The sequence below is a fragment of the Salvia splendens genome, chromosome 3 (genome assembly GCF_004379255.2).
Source record: "Salvia splendens isolate huo1 chromosome 3, SspV2, whole genome shotgun sequence".
NCBI lineage: Eukaryota > Viridiplantae > Streptophyta > Magnoliopsida > Lamiales > Lamiaceae > Salvia > Salvia splendens.
In genome coordinates, this window is record NC_056034.1 from 19,885,266 (window position 1) to 19,906,598 (window position 21,333).

Below are 21,333 nucleotides of genomic sequence, written 5' to 3' on the forward strand. Positions count from 1 at the left end.
AGCGTCAATTTGTAAATATTAGCCTCTTAAAATATTTGATTTTGATTTTGATTTTGATTTTGGAAGTAGACTAGTCTTCAATCCCTTACCAACTACATGACCAACCTAATTTTATATACAAAAGGCTTTGAAAAGAATTTAAAACGGCAGAGTCAAAACATGAGAGGAAAATGTGCACCGGAATTTGAAAATTCCATACATTTTTACAACATAAATGGAAGAAATTCTCTTATTTGACTGATAAATAAACAAGATTTATTTCCTGAGTTCAACAAATTCCTACAAGAAGCCACATATAAGAAAGTAATTAAAATGTCTGTATACAAATCCAAAAATTTTACCATCCTTCACACGAGCCAGTGCAGACTTCATCAAATAGAGAACAATTGCAATACTATGTAAGATGACCAGTTTCAGCAATTCCTCTCCATGACCAGCGGGAGCGGCTTTCAAAACCTCGAGAAGGCATTACTCGAATAAATTACAACAAACCTAGAAGCCTAAACAGGGACCTGTTTTAGCGGCAGTGTTTAACCTGCAGTTACAAAAGCAAGTGGAAGTATGTTTATTCTCCGATGAAGATATTTACAACAAGACTCTGACCCTCAACGAAGATGCACCACAATTTATGGAAATTGGTATTTATTCTGTAAGCATAGTAGTATTATTTTAGAGGAGAGCATAAGTAATCTAATGTACCATTGAAAAATCAGGAGGGGGTAGTTTATGTTTTGCAAGTGCATGAGGAGTCTGATAAGCTAGCTAAAGCATTTTGCTACCCCCGCAAAGAAAGAAGTAAAGATGTGTGCATGTGTAGGCCTAGAGGTAGAGTGGTTAATGTCCGGACCAAAGGTCACGGGTTCGAGTCCACCGTGGTGCAGCCTTTAAAATTTATATTTATTTGCAAATTAAAAAAAAGGAGAGATTTGCATAGGGTATGACCGTATACTTTAGCTAAGAGTGATTAAAAGAGTTCTTCTGTTCAGAAATCTATAAGGAACCAATTTGTTACCTTTGCTGATTTAAAGAGTTCGTCCAGCACTTCAGAGAAGGTTGGATGAGCATGCACGGCAAAATTTATGTCCTGCAAAGTACAGAGTACCAAGAGAATAAATAATCATCTGAAACTAAAGGCAGATTATTCTAATTGAACCCTTTGCCATAATCTAATTAGTTCTTGGTATGGTAGGAAGCAAATAAACCTCATTGCAGAAAAAAGTAAATTAATTAAAGGCTCAGATACAATTAAATAATTGACAAAAAGTTACGAAATGAGGAGTCTGAAAAGATAAGCAATAGTAAACTCTGCACAAAGCCATCGAGTGCGTGAATTTTCTGTACACCATTTTATTCCTTTTTCTACTGTAAGACATTTTCTTGTTTTCCAGGCTACAGTGTGCAATTGGCATCTTACCTACAAGGCTCTCTATAAAGTGTAGTAGATTGTATTTTATAGGTAATGTACCTGTATACGTGTTCCCATGGCGATGGCATTAGATGCCTCATGTATGAGATCAGCAGCATGTAATCCAAAAATGTGAACCCCAAGGATCTCGCCGTTGTCAGGCCGGTATATCAACTGTAAAGAACAATGGATTCAGTATGCAAACCTAGTACATTATATATATCATATCTAGAAGGACCAAAAGGAAATGTATTGTAAGGGGTTCAGGACTAGTAGCCAGGAGCCAAATAGGCAGCATAGTACCCTGAGCTTCATGTGAAGTTCGCAAACAAGTTTTTCAAATCAAACTCATAGAGGAGGATACATTGTAATCTAACTTTTCAAAGATTCTTCTAAAAAGTGTACTATCATCTAAGGGCAGTAACTGTGACTTGTTGATCACTTTATCAACAACTTTTCAGAGCTTGGGTCATAGGAACCAATAGGGAAAACAATCAAATGAACTAAAACAGAAGCAACTTATTGCGAATTATGCATTACCTTGGCCATTCCTTCTCCTTCATTTTCAGCAAGAGCTTTTGTATTTGCTTTGAAACTTGTTTTGGCAATGCTTACTTCAAATCCTTCCTTCTCAGCATTTTCTCTGGCTTGAGGCTGAAAGAGTTTTAAAGACTTAGCAGCAGAAATGAGAAAAGAAACTATCAATATCTGTTTTCTTATATAATACGCTAGAAAAGAATTATGTCAAAAATGCACTTCAATACGCTGAGCAGAAAAAAATACTTTCTTTCTACAAAAAAAAATCAAGTTTACATCTTATTTAGTTACCACTGTTATACCTATATAACAATTTTCTTTTTAAACTATATAGTTCAAGGTATTAACACAAGCGATAATTTGGCCGCTCTTCACAACAAAAGCCATCATGAAGCATGACTGAAATTGACTCGCTGCACCTCCCGAGTTAAAGAAACAAAAGGTACTGCTATTTTCTCATATGAAGTGAAGCAAATATCTGAAATAGCCAAGCAGTATACTGCTATATTCTATAGGATAAGAAAATCAAGCAACAGGCACTGATTAAAAGCAATTTGAGATGGGAGAGACATACCTCAGTCAGTCCTACCATGCTGATTTCTGGATGGGTGAAGCATGCTGCTGGAATGCTTAAATGGTTCAGGACATGGTCGTTTCCTGTAACTTGCTCAACTACTGAGACCAATTCCAGAGGTTACAAAATGATAGGCAAAATCAAACTGCTGAAGTTTCATATGAACTTCATACCAGATATTCCATGTGCACTGGCTGCATGGGCAAGCATCATTTTCCCATTAGCATCTCCAATGCAATACAAATGAGGAACCTAACAAGCAGAACTTAGGGTGAGTAAAAGGCAGAATGTAAATACTTCTGCACATAGAAAAAAGAAAAGAAAAATGAAACTGCACACTCACCAACTTCCCATTTGCATCAATAACTCTCATGCGCTCATCAACAGGGACAAATCCACGTTGTGTTTGAACATTAATCTGGATTTGAATGTAAATATATTTTACAAACATTAGTTTTCAAACTTTAAAATTCAATTTTACAGTGATGATACAATGTCAATGGCCAGTCTCACTAACATTTTCCAAACCAAACCCTTTAGTGAATGGGGCCCTTCCAGTCGCAATAAGTGCGGCATCTACCTGCAGTAAGTCATGAAACAGATTACACACTCCAATTATAATTATCAGTAGTAACAAAACAGATGGAGAAGACTATAATTGAACAGACAAGCATTGACATACAGGTGCTATCACAGTCCACTTATATCAAGTGCGATAACAATCTAAATGATTAAAAAGAGGGGGGAGGGTTAACACTTCAGATAATAAAACTTGCAATTTATGACATATCACATAGTATAATTTCTCTTCATATATATCTCTTTTCTCAGCTTAATATATACTCCAGAAGTTCATTATTCAAAATAGCCCAGCTTGCTATGTAACATATGCCACTGTGTATTATATCGTAACTGTGCAATATCAAGTGCAGAGGGTAAGAATTTGTATAGGACTTTCATGCCTGATTTCCCTTGAGATAGATTTCTGAACATTACCTCCAGAGTTTCTTTTGGCTCCTTTGTCTTTGCATCAATGAGCTCTATTTGTACTGGCTTCCCATCCTTTGCAGGAGTGATCTGTAGACGGTGTCGACATCACAAAACTTAGGATGGATGGATGATAAAGTTATTTTATTTTTCTGCACAAAATAAGTAGAAAAATTGACTGGTGGGCACCTTGCTAGCAAATACACCAGTGTAAGAGTCAATCTTGCGAGATTAACGAGAACTCGTTGAGCTAATTTTCCAATCTCAGGATCAAATCCTGGCATGATTTGATCCAAAGCTTCAATGAAAGTAACCTGTGTAATGAGATCATCAACGTCCTTACGCCATGTCATTAACCTTAAGAGTACATGTAAAAAGAGATTGACGTATAGGTCTTTGCTTAGGCACAGTATATGATGAGCAATGGTGGTAAGGGAAGTAAGATTATCAAGAAGACGTAAAAAAGTCTACTTTCCTAGCCAAAAAAAATTCTAATAATGTTTATATAAATAGTCTAGATGCAAAATAGTAGGGAAGAATAAGCTATCACACCTCACTTCAAAGTGTGGTATACACATCACTGAACTCAAGTCCAATGTAGCCACTTCCAACAATAGCTATCCACTGTGGAACAGATTCCAATTTAAGCGCATGGTCACTGGTAATTACTGTCTTGCCTGCAGTCAATTGATACCAAGTATATAGTCAGCCTAAGAGGCTAAGATAAGCGAAACAGTAAAAATTCTGACGAAATTGGCTTGAAAATATAAGAGCAAATATAAATAGCAGAAAAGCAGCTACCATCAACTTCAATTCCCTTGGGCACTAAAGGAACAGAACCGGTAGCTACTATTATGTCTTTTGCAGTTAAAATCTTGTCCCCAGAATCTCCTTTCCCAAATTTCAACTTTTGTGGACCCTGAATATGGTTTGAGTTATGAGTATACATATATTAAATGTAGATTATATAATATTGTTTCCATTAGTTATAATCTAAAAAGATTTTGTAAATCTATACAACTAGGATATCTTAGAACTGAAGACATGGACTCACCAAAATAGTACCAAAACCAGTCAATATATCGACACCAAGAGCTTTCATTGAGTTGGTCAGGTTGCTCCTGATCTTTGAGGCCAAATTATTTGCATGGTCAACAACTTTCTGTCTGTCGTATCCAGCTGCTGCAACCTACCATATGACAAATTGATGATCAGTAAGTTCATGGAACATTATCCAGAAAGGAAAGAAAACCTTATCTTGTAACTGAACAGCAAAACTGCTATCTATAACTCTCATGCTATGCAGATTACACAAAATCAAAGGATTTCTTTACAAGAAAGAGAAATACCTGCAGACCGAAAGACTTCATATGTTGTTCATTTTGAAGCTCTCGCATGCGACCGCTGACAGCAAGAAGTGCTTTACAAGGAACACAGCCTCTATTGACACATGTTCCTCCAACTACATAAGTTCAAGACGATTGTCCAATAAACAGGATATTACAGTAACGTGACATTGCCGTTATGAAACAAATCACAAAAGAGATTATTGTAGTCAAGATGGCTAAGCTGGAAATGACTATAGATGCCTACTTAACAGAATCAAATAGGGCAATCAATCAAAAGAAAATAGTTTGAACAAAAAACACAAAAAGTGGCATAATTCCGATGGGAAGAAAACAATTTACAGTCGCTTTTTATAGTAATTGAAATAATAATATACTAAGGTAGGTAACAACGCTTTTGGCCATTAAACAGAGAAAGGTAGCCCTTATTAAGTTTATTGTATCTATTTTTTTAGCATTAGATCACAACCAACTTTGCAATGGAAATTATGCTGAAAATGTAAATTTCAAGATGGAGAAAGTAAAGTCTGTATACCTCGCCACTTTTAACTAATTTATCAGTTGATCTCAAGCGACATTCGCAAATATAATGAAATTAGGCAAAGCACTAATCAGAAAAAGGAAATCTGAAACAGAGCGCACGATCGCAAACAACTAGCTTCACCTTCTCAACAGCATGAAGCGCGGCACCGTGACCGCCAACTCCAGCTCCAATAATGACGAGATCGTAGTCGAAGCCGCTCGACGAGGGCACGCCGTTGCCTTTCAAGGCCGCAAAAACGCCATTCAAATTGGAATGCTGGGAACGCGAATTGAAGCCAGCCAAGCGCAAGGACGTCGCAGCCGAAGAGGCGCCGGCGCCGAATGCCTCTCTACGGAGGCCGCAGAAGCGAAGCGAGCGCGGCGGAGACGGACAGGTATCGTTGGCGGCGGAGGATCGAGCGATCGGCGATGGAGAAGAGAGGGAAATGGCGGATTGCATTTTGGAGAAGGAGAAGTGTGCGTAGAGTGTGGAGGAGGGGTGGTTTTAATGCCAATGGAGATGGTGGAGGCGAGCTTTGGGAGGTTCGATTAGGGCCGGGGAAAAATATCGAAAAAATGATCTATCGTTCGTATCGTATTGAAAAATATTGAAAAATTATCGAATTTTCGATATATCATAATTTTCGATATGATACGATACCGTATCGTAAGTTTTCGATACGATAACGATATGAATTTCCTTATATCGCGATATATCGTTTTATATCGAATATACGATATATATCGTATATATCGAAACATATTGAAATTCAATACATATTAAAATTTAAAATTATAAATATATATAAATCCATTTAATTGTACTTGGTTGTGTTGCATTTTGATTATGGAGATAAGAACAGTATTAATTTTATTGTGTTGAAGTTTCATTAATTTTTGTGTGAATTTTAAGTTTTGAAATTATAATTTTCGATATACAGATATTCGATACAATATCGATATTTCGATATATCGAATTTCAATACGATATATCGAAATCTCGATACGATAACGATATTGATATTATCCATATCGAAAGTTTCGATAATATATCGATATATCGAATTTCGGTACGATATATCGAAATCTCGATACGATAACGATATTGATATTATCCATATCAAAAGTTCGATATATCGAAACTTTCGATACGATAACGATATGAAATTCTTTCATATCGATATTTTCGATACGATATACGATACAACGTTTTCGATACGATATCTCATATCGACTCACCCCTAGGTCCGATGAGGGGTGGCGGAGTTTGCTAAGAAGTGCTGCTGTCTGTTTCAGTATTGTTTTTCAATCAATTGGTTCATAGATTTAATTTATTTGTTTGATTTATGAATCCATAAATAAATTGAAGTTGAGATCATAAGAACTAAAATTCAGATTGTAAATGTAAACTAGAATTAGTCAAAAAAATAAATCCATCCATTTACATCTCACCACATTATTCGGTTCAACCAAATCCAACTATATTTCCTAAAAAAGAGAGAAGCAATTTTGGGTTAAGAGTGGTTAAGAGTTACAGTGTGCATGAAACGGAAGCAAGAAAATCCCTATCAATCATCTTCAATATCTTTGTCCAAAGAGGAAGATAGAAAGCTCAAGATGAATCCATCAACATCTCCTTGCAGGACGGAATCCGGATCCGAAACCTCGTACTCGGTACGATGATCCTTCACCATTCTATAAGGCTGCGAATAAGAAAGAAGACTGATCAGCAAGGGAGAGAGCAATTTAGTGAAGAAGATGTTGAGATGCATACGTGGAGCACGTAAGACCGGATCTGGCTGCCGAAGTTTATGTCAGTGAGTGACTGTGTGTGCTCTGCGTTTATCTGTGCTTGACGGACAATTTCAAGTTGGTCCAGCCGCGACTGGAGCACGGCCATTGCAGAAGCCTTGTTCTGGTGCTGAGACCTGCATTATCGGACATGTTTTTACCTTAAAATGGTACTATTGCATTTTGAAAAGGCAAAAAATTGACAACATTTGGAATGTGGGCCTCTTATGAAAATGCACAAGGTTGCATCTGCACCTTTCGTTTTGACTAGAGGCGGTGACTCCGGTTGGGATATGAGTGATCCGTACAGCGCTGTCAGTTGTGTTAGCGTGCTGGCCCCCAGGGCCCCCGGATCGATACCGCTCAATGCGTAGGTCGGATTCGTTGATTTGGACATGGGAAAAATCGTCACCTAGGATTGGGATTACAGCTACGGAAGCAAAGGAGGTGTGCCTGCGCTTATTGCTGTCGAACGGAGAGATGCGCACCAGACGATGTGCCCCAACTTCTGCTTTGGCATATCCATATGCATAATCACCGTCAACCTTGATTGTCGCTCTCTGAAAGTTGAGATTTGATGAGACAAACGAAACAGGCAAAATCAGAATGATGTAATAACAATAAAGATTCAAGTTCAAATTTTGTTGTAATGCATTATACAGCACCATTGTTTTTCATGGAAGAGAGCAGACATAACTGATAATGATGAAGTCCATCACCTATTCAACAGATTTACCATGAAAACATTCTCGTGATCTATAAACAAAAAAGGACAGAACAGATCAATGGTTTCCGGAGTAGGGATATTTGAAGCATACATTACTTGCATACGTGGGCGTTAAAAGTTTATTGTTCAAGTTAGTATAAGGAGTTAAGTCTTAAGAGCATGAACACCTTGATTCCTGCCAATTCGCCTGGGATTTCCTCGACAACAGTAACTCTAAAATGACGATTTTCAGCCCACCTTTTGTACATCTGCATGACCATTGAAGCCCAGTCCATGCTCTCAGTACCACCTGCTCCAGCTTGAACCTAGATTTAGCACTAAGTGGTGTCAACATTTGGCTTCACAATGTATCAAAACAAATTTCCAGTATGAGACAAAGCAAAACAGGTTCCAAACCCAATTAAAAAGTATAAGATCGTGCAAAGTGTAAATTTCGCAAACAGTCACATAGTAATATGTTGGAGGCTCAACTGCAAATGCAGTAAAAGATGTGACTGGATTATCAATAAATATTATGCTACCTCGATCTTAAACCTTCTCTTTTTCTTTCTCCTTTCTCCCTTTTTTCATGTATTCTCATGGCAGTATCCCAAGGCTATGGACTAGTTTCTTAAGCAACATAACTATGGTTCTGTAGTTTCTTTCACAAAGCACTTCCCCAACAAATTTTTTTTGCTTGTTATTTTTTATAAAACTTTGACTCTGACCAGAAATGCATGTCAAAACTCAATTTGAAAGGGTATAAGCTTTAGAAGCCTTAAATAAAGAGTCTATCTTTCTGAGTTTAAGTACAAGAGAAACAGAGAAAAGTGAAGACAGTGAAGGATAGAAAGAAGAAGACAGGTAAAGTAGAGACTGCTACAGGGGAGCCTGAAGGAAATTGGAAAACAAAACAGTAATGTCAAACAAAAGGAAACAGGAAAACTGAAAGAGACTGATACGGCAGGGGCATGGAGGGTCTACCGCCGAGGAAATCGGGAGGTAGTTTGGCCGATGGAGAAGAATGAGGAAGCAGATGCGGCAGGCACGGCCTGCGGAGAGAAATAAGGAAGAAAGAGAAGGCAAAGGGAAGCGGCTAGTTTATTAGTTTGTTAGTTTGTTCCTATTTTATTGTGATTCAATTATTTCTTGTTATATCCATAGTCTATAAGTAGAGAGACGCTAGCAAGAATAATGATCTGGTTAGTGATCACTTGTTTTGGACGACGGATTTGTCGTACGCCTCCGTAGTGAGGATTGTCTTTTGAGTCTTGAATTCTATCAATAAAGTCCGCAAATTTCCCTACAAACATTATTGTGAACTTGGGTGCTTGTGGGGATTACAACCAAAGGGGTACATCTCGTGCCCGACTCAACGTTCTGCCTTTACTCCGCTAACAATTGGTGCGGTGAACGATGGTGAACTCTCGAGGTGATTCTCGCCTTGACGCGGTGGAGAAGGCAAACGAGGAACTCAACGAACGGGTCACATCATTGGAGTCCAAGCTCGACTCCTTGTTGGCCGAAGTGCGCGCGGGATTCGCGTCCCTCACCCCCGGTACCAAGGTCCCTCCGGAGGACGAGGCTTCCTCCGAGAACCGGGAATCAAATTCGGTTTCAACTGGCAACCAGTCCCCATCCCCTATGCCGACGTTTGACGGCACCGACGCCCTCGCATGGCTGGCAAGGGCGGAGCAATACTTCCTGATTTCGGATACGGCGCCCGAGAAGCGGGTGGGCGTAGCCATGGTGGCGCTGGCTGGCGCCGCCCTCCCCTGGTATCAGCTTCTGCGGAGACGGAATCCAGACCTCTCCTGGCCCCGGTTTGCTCGTGAGTTGATGAAGCGTTTCGGGGGAAATGGGGCCCTGGACGAGTACGAGGCTTTTGCAGCAGTCCGACACACGGGCTCCCTCGCAGAATATGTAGCGGCATTCGAGGCACGCCTCGCTCAGGTACCAGATATAGCCTGCCACTAGTACCTCGGTTTCTTCATGGCGGCCCTCCGGCCGGAGGTGCGCCTCCAGATGAAGGCCGCAAAGATCACATCTTATGAAGATGCTGTCGAGTTGGCACTGGACATAGATGTGCTCGCATCACAGCAACCTCAGAGGACAGCCCCTGCCCCCTCCCACACGGTGTCGCAGCCCTACACCGGGCACCAGCGTCGCCCGTCGACCACCGGTTACTCAAGCGCGCCCTCTCCGCTCCCTTCCACAGGCTCGTCCCGGCCAATATCCAAACGCTTCCGGAATATCTCCCCGGAAGAATATAGGCGGCATATCGCGGCTGGCACCTGTGTCAAGTGCGGCCTCAAGTTTAGCCCGACTCACAAGTGCCCGCCCAAGACCCTCAATGTCCTCATCTGCGACGACGACGAGCTGCCAACTGAGGACCTGGAGCTCGAGGAGGAGCTGGAAGATGCAAGTAAACCGGAGCTCTCCGTCCTATCCCTACATGGCCTGGACACGGCAAATACCATGAAATTGTTCGGCCATGTGGGGCAGCAGCAGGTCAAGATAATGGTGGATAGCGGGGCAAACTACTGTTTCATCTCCGAGCAATGCGCCCAATAGCTCCAACTGCGGATCACCCCAACGTCTCCCTACTCCGTCGTTCTAGGGGACGGCTCCACGCGGCGTGCGGCTGGAATCTGCAAAGGGGTCACGGTTACAATGGCAAACGAGGACTTCACCATATCTTGCTATGTGTTCCCCCTTCGCAACATCGATATCATTTTGGGAGTGTCATGGCTCGCCTCCCTGGGGTACGTCATGGTCAATTGGCAACACTCCTCGATGGATTTCTCGGTCCACGGCAGACCCGTGGCCCTTAAGGGAAACCCATCACTCATGCGGCGGGCCTGCTCCACCGGGGACCTCCGTCGCTTGGAGGACGGCGACTGCGGTTGGATCCTCCACTCCATCGACACCACGCCGTCGGCATCCCCCTTCGGCATCGACCCGGCCCTGTCGGCCAAGGCCACCGACCAATTACGGCAGCTGATCAAGCAATTCCCCGCGATCACGGAATCCGCGTCCAACCTACCGCCCCGCCGCCAGATTGACCACAAAATACCACTTCTCCCCGGTACGGAACCCGTCTCCGTTCGTCCATATCGTTACAATCATCTACAGAAAGACGAAATGGAAAAACTCGTGGCAGAAATGCTGGAGTCAGGCGTAATTCAGCCCAGCACGAGTCCATTCTCCAGCCCGGTACTCCTCGTTCGCAAAAAGGATGGCTCTTGGAGGTTCTGCGTGGACTACTGGGAGTTGAACAAACGAACGGTTCCGGACAAGTACCCTATTCCGGTGATACAGGAACTGCTGGACGAGCTACATGGGGCCCGTTGGTTCAGCAAGATCGACTTGAAGGCGGGATATCACCAAATCCGGGTGGCGACCGAGGACGTCCCAAAAACTGCTTTCCGAACCCACTCCGGCCATTACGAGTTCTTGGTCATGCCATTCGGCCTCACCAACGCCCCGGCTACCTTCCAGAGCCTCATGAATGATATTTTCAGGCCGGCATTGCGGAAGTACGTGTTGGTTTTCTTCGACGATATCCTCGTCTACAGTACCTCGTGGCCCGACCATCTACGCCACCTTCACTTGGTTTTCACGGCCCTGCAGGCTCACTCACTCGTGGTGAACGCAAAGAAGTGCCTCCTGGGCCGCGCCAGCGTCGAATATTTAGGCCACATCGTGTCCTTCGAAGGCGTTAAGATGGACCCGGCCAAGATCTCAGCAGTCCTCCGTTGGCCCACCCCATTTTCACTGAAGGGCGTGCGCGGGTTCCTTGGCCTAACCGGGTATTACCGCCGTTTCATCCGGGACTACGGCAAAATTGCAGCGCCCTCACGGAGCTATTAAAAAAGCCGCAATCCGCGACCCCGAAGCGACTATGGGCATGGCCACCGGCGACAGCCGCTGCATTTGAGGCACTCAAGACGGCTTTGACATCAGCCCCCCCTCCTCAAAATGCCAGATTTTTCCAAAGAATTCGTGATCGAGTGCGATGCCTCGGGCCGCGGCCTAGGAGCGGTCCTAATGCAAGATCGTCAACCAATTGCATACTTCAGCAAGAACCTGGCCGGCCACAGGTTAACCAAATCCGCATACGAGAAGGAACTTATGGCTCTCGTCCTCGCCATTCATCATTGGCGGCCATACTTGCTAGGCCGCCGGTTTGTGGTCCACACCGACCAACGCAGCCTGCGGCAACTCCTAGCCCACCCCTTGGCGACCCCGGCTCAACAAAATTGGGCGGCAAAGCTGCTAGGATACGACTTCACAATCGTCTATAAGGAGGGAAAGCTGAACCGGGCGGCCGATGCCCTCTCCCGGCGGGACGACGAGCCCGTGGAGCTCTCGGCTTTGTCCCTCCCAGCTTGGCCGGAATGGTCGACCGTCCAGAGCGATTTAGCCGCGGACCCCACACTCCTAGGCATCAAGACGGCCCTCGAGGCAGGCCGACCAGCCGCCCGACACTACGAGCTGGTGCACGGCACCCTCTTCTACAAAGGACGGATCGTCGTCCCTCCCCACTCCCCGTGGATACCTAGGCTCCTCGCCGAGTTCCACGTGACGCCAACAGGGGGGCATTCGGGGGCATACCGCACCTATCGCCGGTTGGCCTCCAACGTCTATTGGCCGGGAATGATGAAGAGAGTCTCCCATTTCGTCGCAGCATGTGCGACGTGCCAGAGGCACAAGTCCGACACAAGATCGCCAGCGGGCCTGCTGCAGCCACTCCCAATTCCAGCTCGTGTTTGGGAGGATGTAAGCATGGACTTCGTTTCTGGTTTACCTCGAGCCGGAGGGTTTGATTGCATCTTCGTGGTCGTCGACCGACTGTCCAAGTATGGGCACTTCATCGGATTACGGCACCCATTCACGGCCAGACAAGTAGCAGAGCTGTTTACCAACGAGGTCGTTCGCCTCCACGGTATACCCCGGTCCATCGTATCCGATCGAGACCCCATATTTTTGAGCTCGTTCTGGAAGGAGCTTTTCCGCGCCACAGGAACTAAACTAAAGATGAGCTCTGCTTATTACCCGGAAACAGACGGCCAAACCGAGGTACTAAACAGATGCTTGCAGACATACTTGCGTTGTTTCTCGTCGGACCGACCAAAGCAATGGAATAAATGGCTGGCTTGGGCGGAGTACTGCTATAACACCAGCGTTCACTCCGTCTCTGGGATGACACCTTTCGAGGTGGTCTACGGGCGACCCCCTCCTACGTTGCACGCATTCCTTCCCGGGGAAATTCGAGCACAAGCAGTCGTCGACACGCTTCGCTCCCGCGATGAAGTGCTGGAATTATTGCGTCATCACCTCCGGCGGGCACAGGACCGAATGACGGCCTCGGCCAACAGGAAACGACGGGACGTGGAGTTTGCCGTAGGGGAGATGGTCTATGTCCGGTTCCGACCGCACCGGCAATCCACCCTGTTTTCCTCCCGCAATAGGAAGATGGCGCCCCGTTTCTTCGGGCCATTTCGAATAGAGTCCCGCATCGGGGCAACAGCCTATCGCCTTCAGCTCCCCGAGACGACACGCATACACCCCGTGTTCCACGTCTCGCTGCTCAAACGGGCCGTAGGGGAGGCCCCGGCAGAGGCCAATCTGCCTGAAGGCCTGGGCGGAAACGACCCTCCCTTTCTGCCCGAGAAAGTGCTGGACACCCGAACTGACCAGCGGGATGGCGAGGCACACAGCCAAGTCCTCATCAAGTGGCAAGGGATGGACGACGATGAGTCCACATGGATGGACGTGGCGGACGTGCAAGGCCAATTTCCTTTTTTCAGCCTTGCGGACAAGGCTGTTTCGACGGGTGGGGCAGTTGATACGGCAGGGGCATGGTGGGTCTACCGCCGAGGAAATCGGGAGGTAGTTTGGCCGATGGAGAAGAATGAGGAAGCAGATGCGGCAGGCACGGCCTGCGGAGAGAAATAAGGAAGAAAGAGAAGGCAAAGGGAAGCGGCTAGTTTATTAGTTTGTTAGTTTGTTCCTATTTTATTGTGATTCAATTATTTCTTGTTATATCCATAGTCTATAAGTAAAGAGTCTATCTTTCTGAGTTTAAGTACAAGAGAAACAGAGAAAAGTGAAGACAGTGAAGGATAGAAAGAAGAAGACAGGTAAAGTAGAGAATGCTACAGGGGAGCCTGAAGGAAATTGGAAACCAAAACAGTAATGTCAAACAAAAGGAAACAGGAAAACTGAAAGAGACAAAGGGAAAAAACATAAAATATAGGATCAATCATTTAATGCTTCAACAATGTGATTTCATGCTCATTTTTCCAATCCATGAAAACAAGTATGCTAGCTAAAGATTTTCCCTCAATGGATCATATGAAGCAAGGGTGAATCATTGAAAATAAGCATTCACGTCATTCTATTTTATATTCATCTATCATGAACTCACTCCATCCAAAAGAGTAAACTAGCCTTATATATGAATGATGATGCAAGGTTTGATGTCCTTAAAATATATAACTTGGTCAAGGCAAGTAAAAACATCATAAGTATATTAAGAAAAACTGACAAATTTACCTCTATGAAGCAAGGACATGGGTCATGTTCCCCAGCTAACAAAGCTTCAAGCTCCTTTTCTTTGAGATGCCTTCTTATGACAAGTAGAGCATTCAAGGATTCCTGGAACAAATAGAACAAATGAATAGGCAAGGGCATGAAATCATTGATCAAAAAATTAAGGCACCCTTAAATTTTTAAAGGAACAGAGAGTATATTATATGCGAACAATAGAATTACTATCATAAGAAAAGCATATTTTTATACTTTTACTGGAGTGGAATGAAATTTAACCTATTGATTTCCTTTTATTTCATTGATTAGCCTTGAAAAGGTCATACTATTTATGTTGCTTCCACCCCTCCAACAGCTTGAAATGAGACTCTACAGGATAATAACTGATATCATGCAACATGCCCCTTCTCAAGCTCGGATGCATTATCCAAAGATTTTCCATAATGTATAACGAACATTTCCATTCACACTTCAGGTACATTTCAAGGTGAAAAAAAAATCATCAGATAGCACCTGCCCTCGGCATTCATTAATCATATGATAAACTTTAGTAATTAGGTTATCGGTAATAAAAGGAAAATCCTAGAAGTTTCATTAAAGGTCAAACAATTACTGCTGTATTGTTTTATGCTAGATAAAAGTTATAAGGAGAAAAAATTGAGTCCCACCGATTCCAATTCTGCATCATTCTCCTCCCGAGCAAGCTTTATCATATCAAAATGTTCAAAAAGCTCTTGCTCAAAAGCATTAACCTCTTTCATTTTTCCCATAACTGAGCCGTGCTCTCGACTTATCTTTCCTGCATGAGAAGGATTATCCCACAAATCTGGCTTATCCAACTCTTTCGATAACACCTCCAGTTTAGATATCAATTTTTTCCACTGGCAAAATACAAAGTAAATGTCATAACTCCTCCTAACAAACTCAAAGAATCAAATAGAAAAAAATCAGCACGCAACCAATTACAGAGATAGGCATCAACAATGGCACAAATTACTTTGCCAACTCACAAATTCTTTGTGCCCCAGGACTCCAACACAGTCAAACATCAGAGATTAATTTTACAATCACAAAAAAAACTCGAGCAATTAAAATAACACCAACAGAAGTATCAATTAGATGTTTTAAAGCTAAAATTCACAATCAACCATTGTGATCCAAAGACACGAAGCTGTCACAAACATACTCTTAGGCGCTTCTTGATAAGGTGAATGGACTGAGCAATGGCAGCAGCGTGACTCTTCCAATCGCTCTCGTTTTCATCATAAATCACCCAATTGTTTGCAATGATTCCTCCCACCGTCAGCCCGTGGGAAGAGGATGCTTCAGCAGCAGTCTGAGAGCTCAAGAATCGCATAAAATTTGATCCCCTCCATTTCGCATCAAATGACGAAAAGAGTCCATTATTTTTCTCGGCTCCAATTGCAGAAGGAGGAGCTGTATGATTGCAGGCGGGGCTAGAAGAATAGTAAAATTGGTGTTTAGGGACAGAATTCAATAAACAGCTAATGATCGAACTATGAAGTCGGATTTTACGGCATAAACTTTTCTGTATCAAAGACCACATTTTTCCGATCAGGATTAATGTGACTGATTCATAAAGATTAATTTGGGTGTTCAATCGAGAATTAGTGTGAGGTTTTGACAAAGGGTTTAAGTTTCAAATTTTAGGAAGTGCAGAACGGGGAAGGCAAAGAATACGACGGCGTTAAAGAAATTAATTCTCTCAATCCTTATTTTTTTCCTCTACCTATTTTCGTTTTAAGATAAATTGTTAGGCCATGTAATTAATAATTGAGAATGAAGATAAGATTCGGGATTAGAGTGAAATGATAATTTTATTCAATTCTTGTGCAAAGAATATAAAGGGAAATACTATGTACAAATTGTAATAATGGAATGAAAAATTGTGCTTGCATGTTACACACAAGTGGCACACAATAACTAAATAGTAAATACACACACTAAGCACACAACCACACACTACACCATGGACATTGCTCACACTACATGCATTGTGTGTGTGAGTGTGTCTATGTAACGTGTGTATTGCGAATGTGTTTGCAGTGTGCATTGTGTGTGTACATTTTTTTAAGAAGATCAACAATGGTTCCCCATTTATCATAGTAATATCTCGAACCCCTGACCTATTGGTTAGAGGGGAAGTCTCTTACCAATTGAGTTACGCTTCATTGTCAGTGTGTTGTGTATAGTTTGTACGGTGTTTGGAAAAAAAATTAGTTATTAAAGTTTTTATAATTAATATATTTAAAAATTTCATAGTATTTTTTATTTTAATTTTTACTTTCTAACAGTTAAAGAGAAAGAGAGGATTTGATATAAATTTATTGCAAAACGAAAGTGGGGGGTTTAAGGTTTAGGCACTTAGGATTAGGGTTTAAACCCTAAACCCCGAACTCTAAATTTCAGGTACTCAAACTATAGGAAAATATCATATCCAATACTAAAGAGAGAAATAGAGAAAATAACATATCCAATACCCAGATATTCCATTTTTATAAAAGTCCGAAAATGACATCCATGTCTTGGGGGCATTTTCAGTGCAAAATTGTGATGAATAGTGAAAAAGTACAAACAAATGTGATCACACTTTAGTCAAGTGTCTACCCATGATATTTTTAAAGTACAGAGACTATTGGCGTACAAAACACAAAATTCAAGGACCATCTGCATAATTCACTCAAAAAATTAAAAAGAAAAAAAAACATGAAAAATTGTGAAATAATTATGCCTTAAAATGGGGCTGCCTTAATGCAGGTGTCGTGACTAAAATTAAAAATGTCGACGTGCCACGAAAAAAATGGGTTGTGGCTGAAATTGTGTCTGATTTTCGCGGCATGAGTGCCCTGATGGACAGAGGGAGTGTAACAATTCACATACTTTGACATAACACTGCACATGCCTTTGTGCCATATTCATCGGAGAAGATACCGAGATGGTGATTATGAGGTGTTACCTGTTTAATCCTCCAAAAATCGTCGCCATCTTCTCTTCCACAGTTGCGGTCGCCATCTAAAAACAAACACGACCTTCGCCTCACTCCTCGTCTCCGTTGCACCCTCGCCACCGTCACCGTCGCCGCCGCCTCCGTATCCGCCTGAACCCCCCGGTGCCCCCCGGTCTTCAAATCGTCACGCATGCTCACAAGCATTGCGTGAAGAAAACTCTTCTCCTCGGGGTCCGTCGTCGTCCGCCATTCGGCTAACGTCTTGGCCATCTGAGCGCGCGTTTGTTGACGCGCGAAGAATTTGAGATCCTCTGTCGACTGTCCAAGGGGGATGCCGACTGTACCTCCTGGGATACCCTGGCGCCCCCCCTCGCCTCCCGTTGCGCCCACCTTTGACCAACCGGGCGAGTTCGGCGAGCGAACGATGGCGGGGACGGAGCTCCTCCGCATCCTCGGGGAGGTCATGGGAACCGCCGCTGCTGCCGCTGTAATCACCGGTATAGTTCAGTCGTTGCTTCTTCGGCCAGCCAGCGTCGACACCTGCCCGGAACTTCTCGGAGTCGTTCAGCACCTCGTAGCAGTTCCAGTAGGTGAACTCCTTATACAACCCGGGCTGGGGGAAGGCTTTTTCTGCTATCCTCCTGCAGTCATCCTCTGTTTGGCCACTGCTCTGCATGCGGAGGGCGTTGGCGTACAAGCCCGAAAATCGGGAGACCCTAGCCCTGATTCGATCTCACCCCTTCCGGCACTCCTCCTCGGTGCGTGGCCTCCCCTCCGGGCAAAATCTCATGTAGGCTGCAGTAATTTTGGCCCACATGTTGACACTCACCCACGCCTTGGAAAGTGCGACGTTCTCCGCGTCCGTCCACTTCCTCCGCACCGAGGGATCGTCCTCAACCGGCTGCGACGACTGGCCGACCCTCTTGTCCTTCCCCTTGCCCTTCTTCTTTGCGGGGTCCCGACCCAGCCCTACTCCCCCCGTTTGAACGGGAGTTTCCGGAACACCGAGAAGATCAAACCTCAACTCCTTTAAGGAGAAAGTTTCATATTGCGTGAACTGCGCCTCCGTTGGGGTCGATGTGTGCGAAGAATCAGTCGAAAAATCCAAACTAGGGCGATAGACGTTTCCCTCCCCCCCCCCCGCGGCGTCCCCTGCGTCGCCGGTCCCCTCCCGGCATCATCTGCATCCCGGGACCCACCCCGGCATCATCTGCATCCCGGGTGTCCACCCCGGCATACTCCCCACGGGTGCCATCCCGGGCATCATCTGCTGCCACGGGTACATGTTGTAGTACCCGGGCATCAGACCCCATCCACCTCCCACGGGTACCGGGGGAGTTTGAGACCCGCTCGTCACTGGAGTACCTTCGTTGTTGTTCTTCATTTCGAGTTATTGATCTTGTACAGAAATTAAGATAGAGAGAGTACTCGTTAAAACAAGTGGTGGGAATGAAAATGATGTGTAAATCGCGTATATATAGTGTTTCGAAAATTTTAAAAAAAAATTAAATTCGCTCGCCGAACGCTCGCCGGTCCTGAACCTGCAATGGCGGCGAGCGCTCGCGAATCGGCCAGCGCTAGCCGATTTTTTCACCGAAATGGCGCTCGCCAGTTCCAATGGTTCATGGTTAATATGATATATACTTGCTATGCAAAAGCACAACTAATATCAAACTTAGTACACATCATAGCATACATGAGACATCTATCTGCAGAACTAGTCTCATAATTCTTGTTCTCACTAAGCGTCAAACGACACTTGACTAGAGACAAGACAATTCCATCTTGAAAGGTAGAAACCTTTGCATGGAAATTCTAATGCTAAAATGTTCCAAGCTATGTGTAGATATAGGATTCCTAAGAGAATCTCAACATTCTTTCTAGCAATCTTAAAGACTTTAGATGCTTAGAATGTAATTAGTTTCTCTATAATCCTTTATCTTAAACTGGGTAGACAACCAGTTTCCTACGCTAGATGTCAATCTTAGTTGTTTGCAACTTTTGTAGATTTCATCATCGTAGAGTACCAATAATACCATATTTAATGCACTTTCAACTTCCTTGTGCTTACTACACACTTAAAGAGCACATGTCAAATTCCAAACATTTGACAATCTCGACAAAACACTTATCTCTGATTTAGATGCTTGCCTAAGACCACAAAGGTCTTCATAAGCTTCTAATCATGTGTTTCTTGCCCTCTATTACATACCTATTAGGATGTTCCATGTTGATGACTTCTTCAAGACTTCTATTAATAGAAAGCTGTCTTGACAATCATGATACATACATTCTAATTATGTAAGTGCTGATAGACAATAGGATCGAACAAATCTTGGCACAACGACAGCGAGAAGATGATATTTCTCTTTGGGCATAGCCCATTGTCATTGTCTAGCCATTTGAGATCCAAATTTACACTTGCAAATGTACTAGCTCCCACTGACTGACACAGCCTGTAGGTAGTATTGCAAGTCTTGTAAAACATGTTGTCTATCTAAGATTATAGTTTGGAATCTATCACCTTTCCAAGGATGAATATCCAAATGAACCAATTATACATTGTGGTTAAAGGGATTATGTTTAAGTTAATCTAAGACCGATTCTTTCGACACTCTTAGACCCATGAACTTGTCATGTTCCTGGGAACGCTCCCACTACGACATGGTTCTAACAATCTTAGGTGTTGAAGTTGATTTTATTAGTGCAAAAGTTTCTAATGGTATGACTCTTTGGTAATATGGAAAATCCGATATCTCTCTATGTCCTGAGAGTTATCACGCTGTTAGGCTTTTAATTCCATTCTTGATCTTCATACAAGAATTATATCTTTGAAGATTATAGAACTTATAATCTTACATCATTTGGGACAACCTTAAAACATACCTCAGTACTCAACTACAATTACTTGGATACCTTTCCAACATGCGTTGGAACAACATTACACCTTGAGATGTGCAAGACTAGAGTCACTCTAGTCCACAACTCGTGTTTTGTAGAAGGTACTGATGATGGTAGTTTCTTTAAGGTGTATCTCGTTATATCTAACGCTTATCCCATCAATGATAAGATTTTCATGAGTACAACTCATCACTTGATCAAACTTGTCTTAGAAAGACTCCGATTCCTTCTTACATAACTATCTCATTCTTTGAAAGAATGCTTGGATTCGTTAATGGAGATTAGACTCCCACTACTGATCATAAAGCTTTGCTCGTCTTCTTATTGGTGTAAACCATTGAGACTAGCTAGTCTTTCTACGTTGCACTTCTATAATTATTCTGAATCAAATGATTCTAACTCATAGTGCATCGAATAGACATTCTCGACTTTCAAGCTATTTAACAAACAAATTGTTAAAATCTTGATAGTCTAGATCAGTTTGAACAATAGCTAAGTATTTTCTTGGCCTTAAGATTAAGAGCCATAAATACTTTATCATTCATTGTTTAAGAAGTTAATGTGTTATTTCATACTCAATCTTGTTGCACTTATATTGTTTCAATACTATGATGCCTTAATCATCAACTATAAAACAATAATTGAGCATTATAAGCTCCCACTGCAACAAAAGCCTAACTGGATCAAGATCTCTTACTTAGAAGTTGCATTGTCATGTAAGTCATTGTCCTTCTTTAAAAGAGGTCAATCCAACTTACAAAGCATCTTCACTCGCTTTAAACAAACTTTGATGACTAATCAGACTCTTCCATTTCCACATCTAGTCTTTTGTTCAAATGAACTAGGACTTAGGAAAACTGCAGCCTTGATGAATCTGTCATCAATCATGTTACTTTCCTCTAATAGTAATATAACGACTAATATTCTGAAGGTTTTCTACTTTTCGGTTAAACCTTCTTTTAGTCATTTCTTATTACTCCAAGCGATGACTTGAGTCAGAAACTATTTGAGTGATCAAAAGATTCCTCAAAATATTATGTC

The 21,333-nt window shown here is 42.8% G+C and overlaps 1 protein-coding gene and 1 pseudogene across 1 annotated transcript; both read right to left on the reverse strand.

The window, feature by feature from the left end:
• Positions 1 to 211: 211 nt before the first annotated feature.
• Positions 212 to 5,831, reverse strand: LOC121796715 (annotated as a pseudogene).
• A 930-nt stretch (positions 5,832 to 6,761) lies between these two features.
• LOC121797233 (peptide chain release factor PrfB2, chloroplastic-like) lies at positions 6,762 to 16,161 on the reverse strand. The gene is made up of 7 exons (XM_042195989.1): positions 15,610 to 16,161; positions 15,092 to 15,304; positions 14,430 to 14,531; positions 8,057 to 8,194; positions 7,418 to 7,722; positions 7,146 to 7,299; positions 6,762 to 7,074 (listed from the first exon to the last, which is right to left on the reverse strand). Exons 1-7 carry the CDS (start codon positions 15,988 to 15,990, stop codon positions 6,940 to 6,942), a joined length of 1,428 nt encoding a protein of 475 aa, XP_042051923.1. The 5' UTR covers positions 15,991 to 16,161; the 3' UTR covers positions 6,762 to 6,939.
• Between the last annotated feature and the right edge of the window lie 5,172 nt (positions 16,162 to 21,333).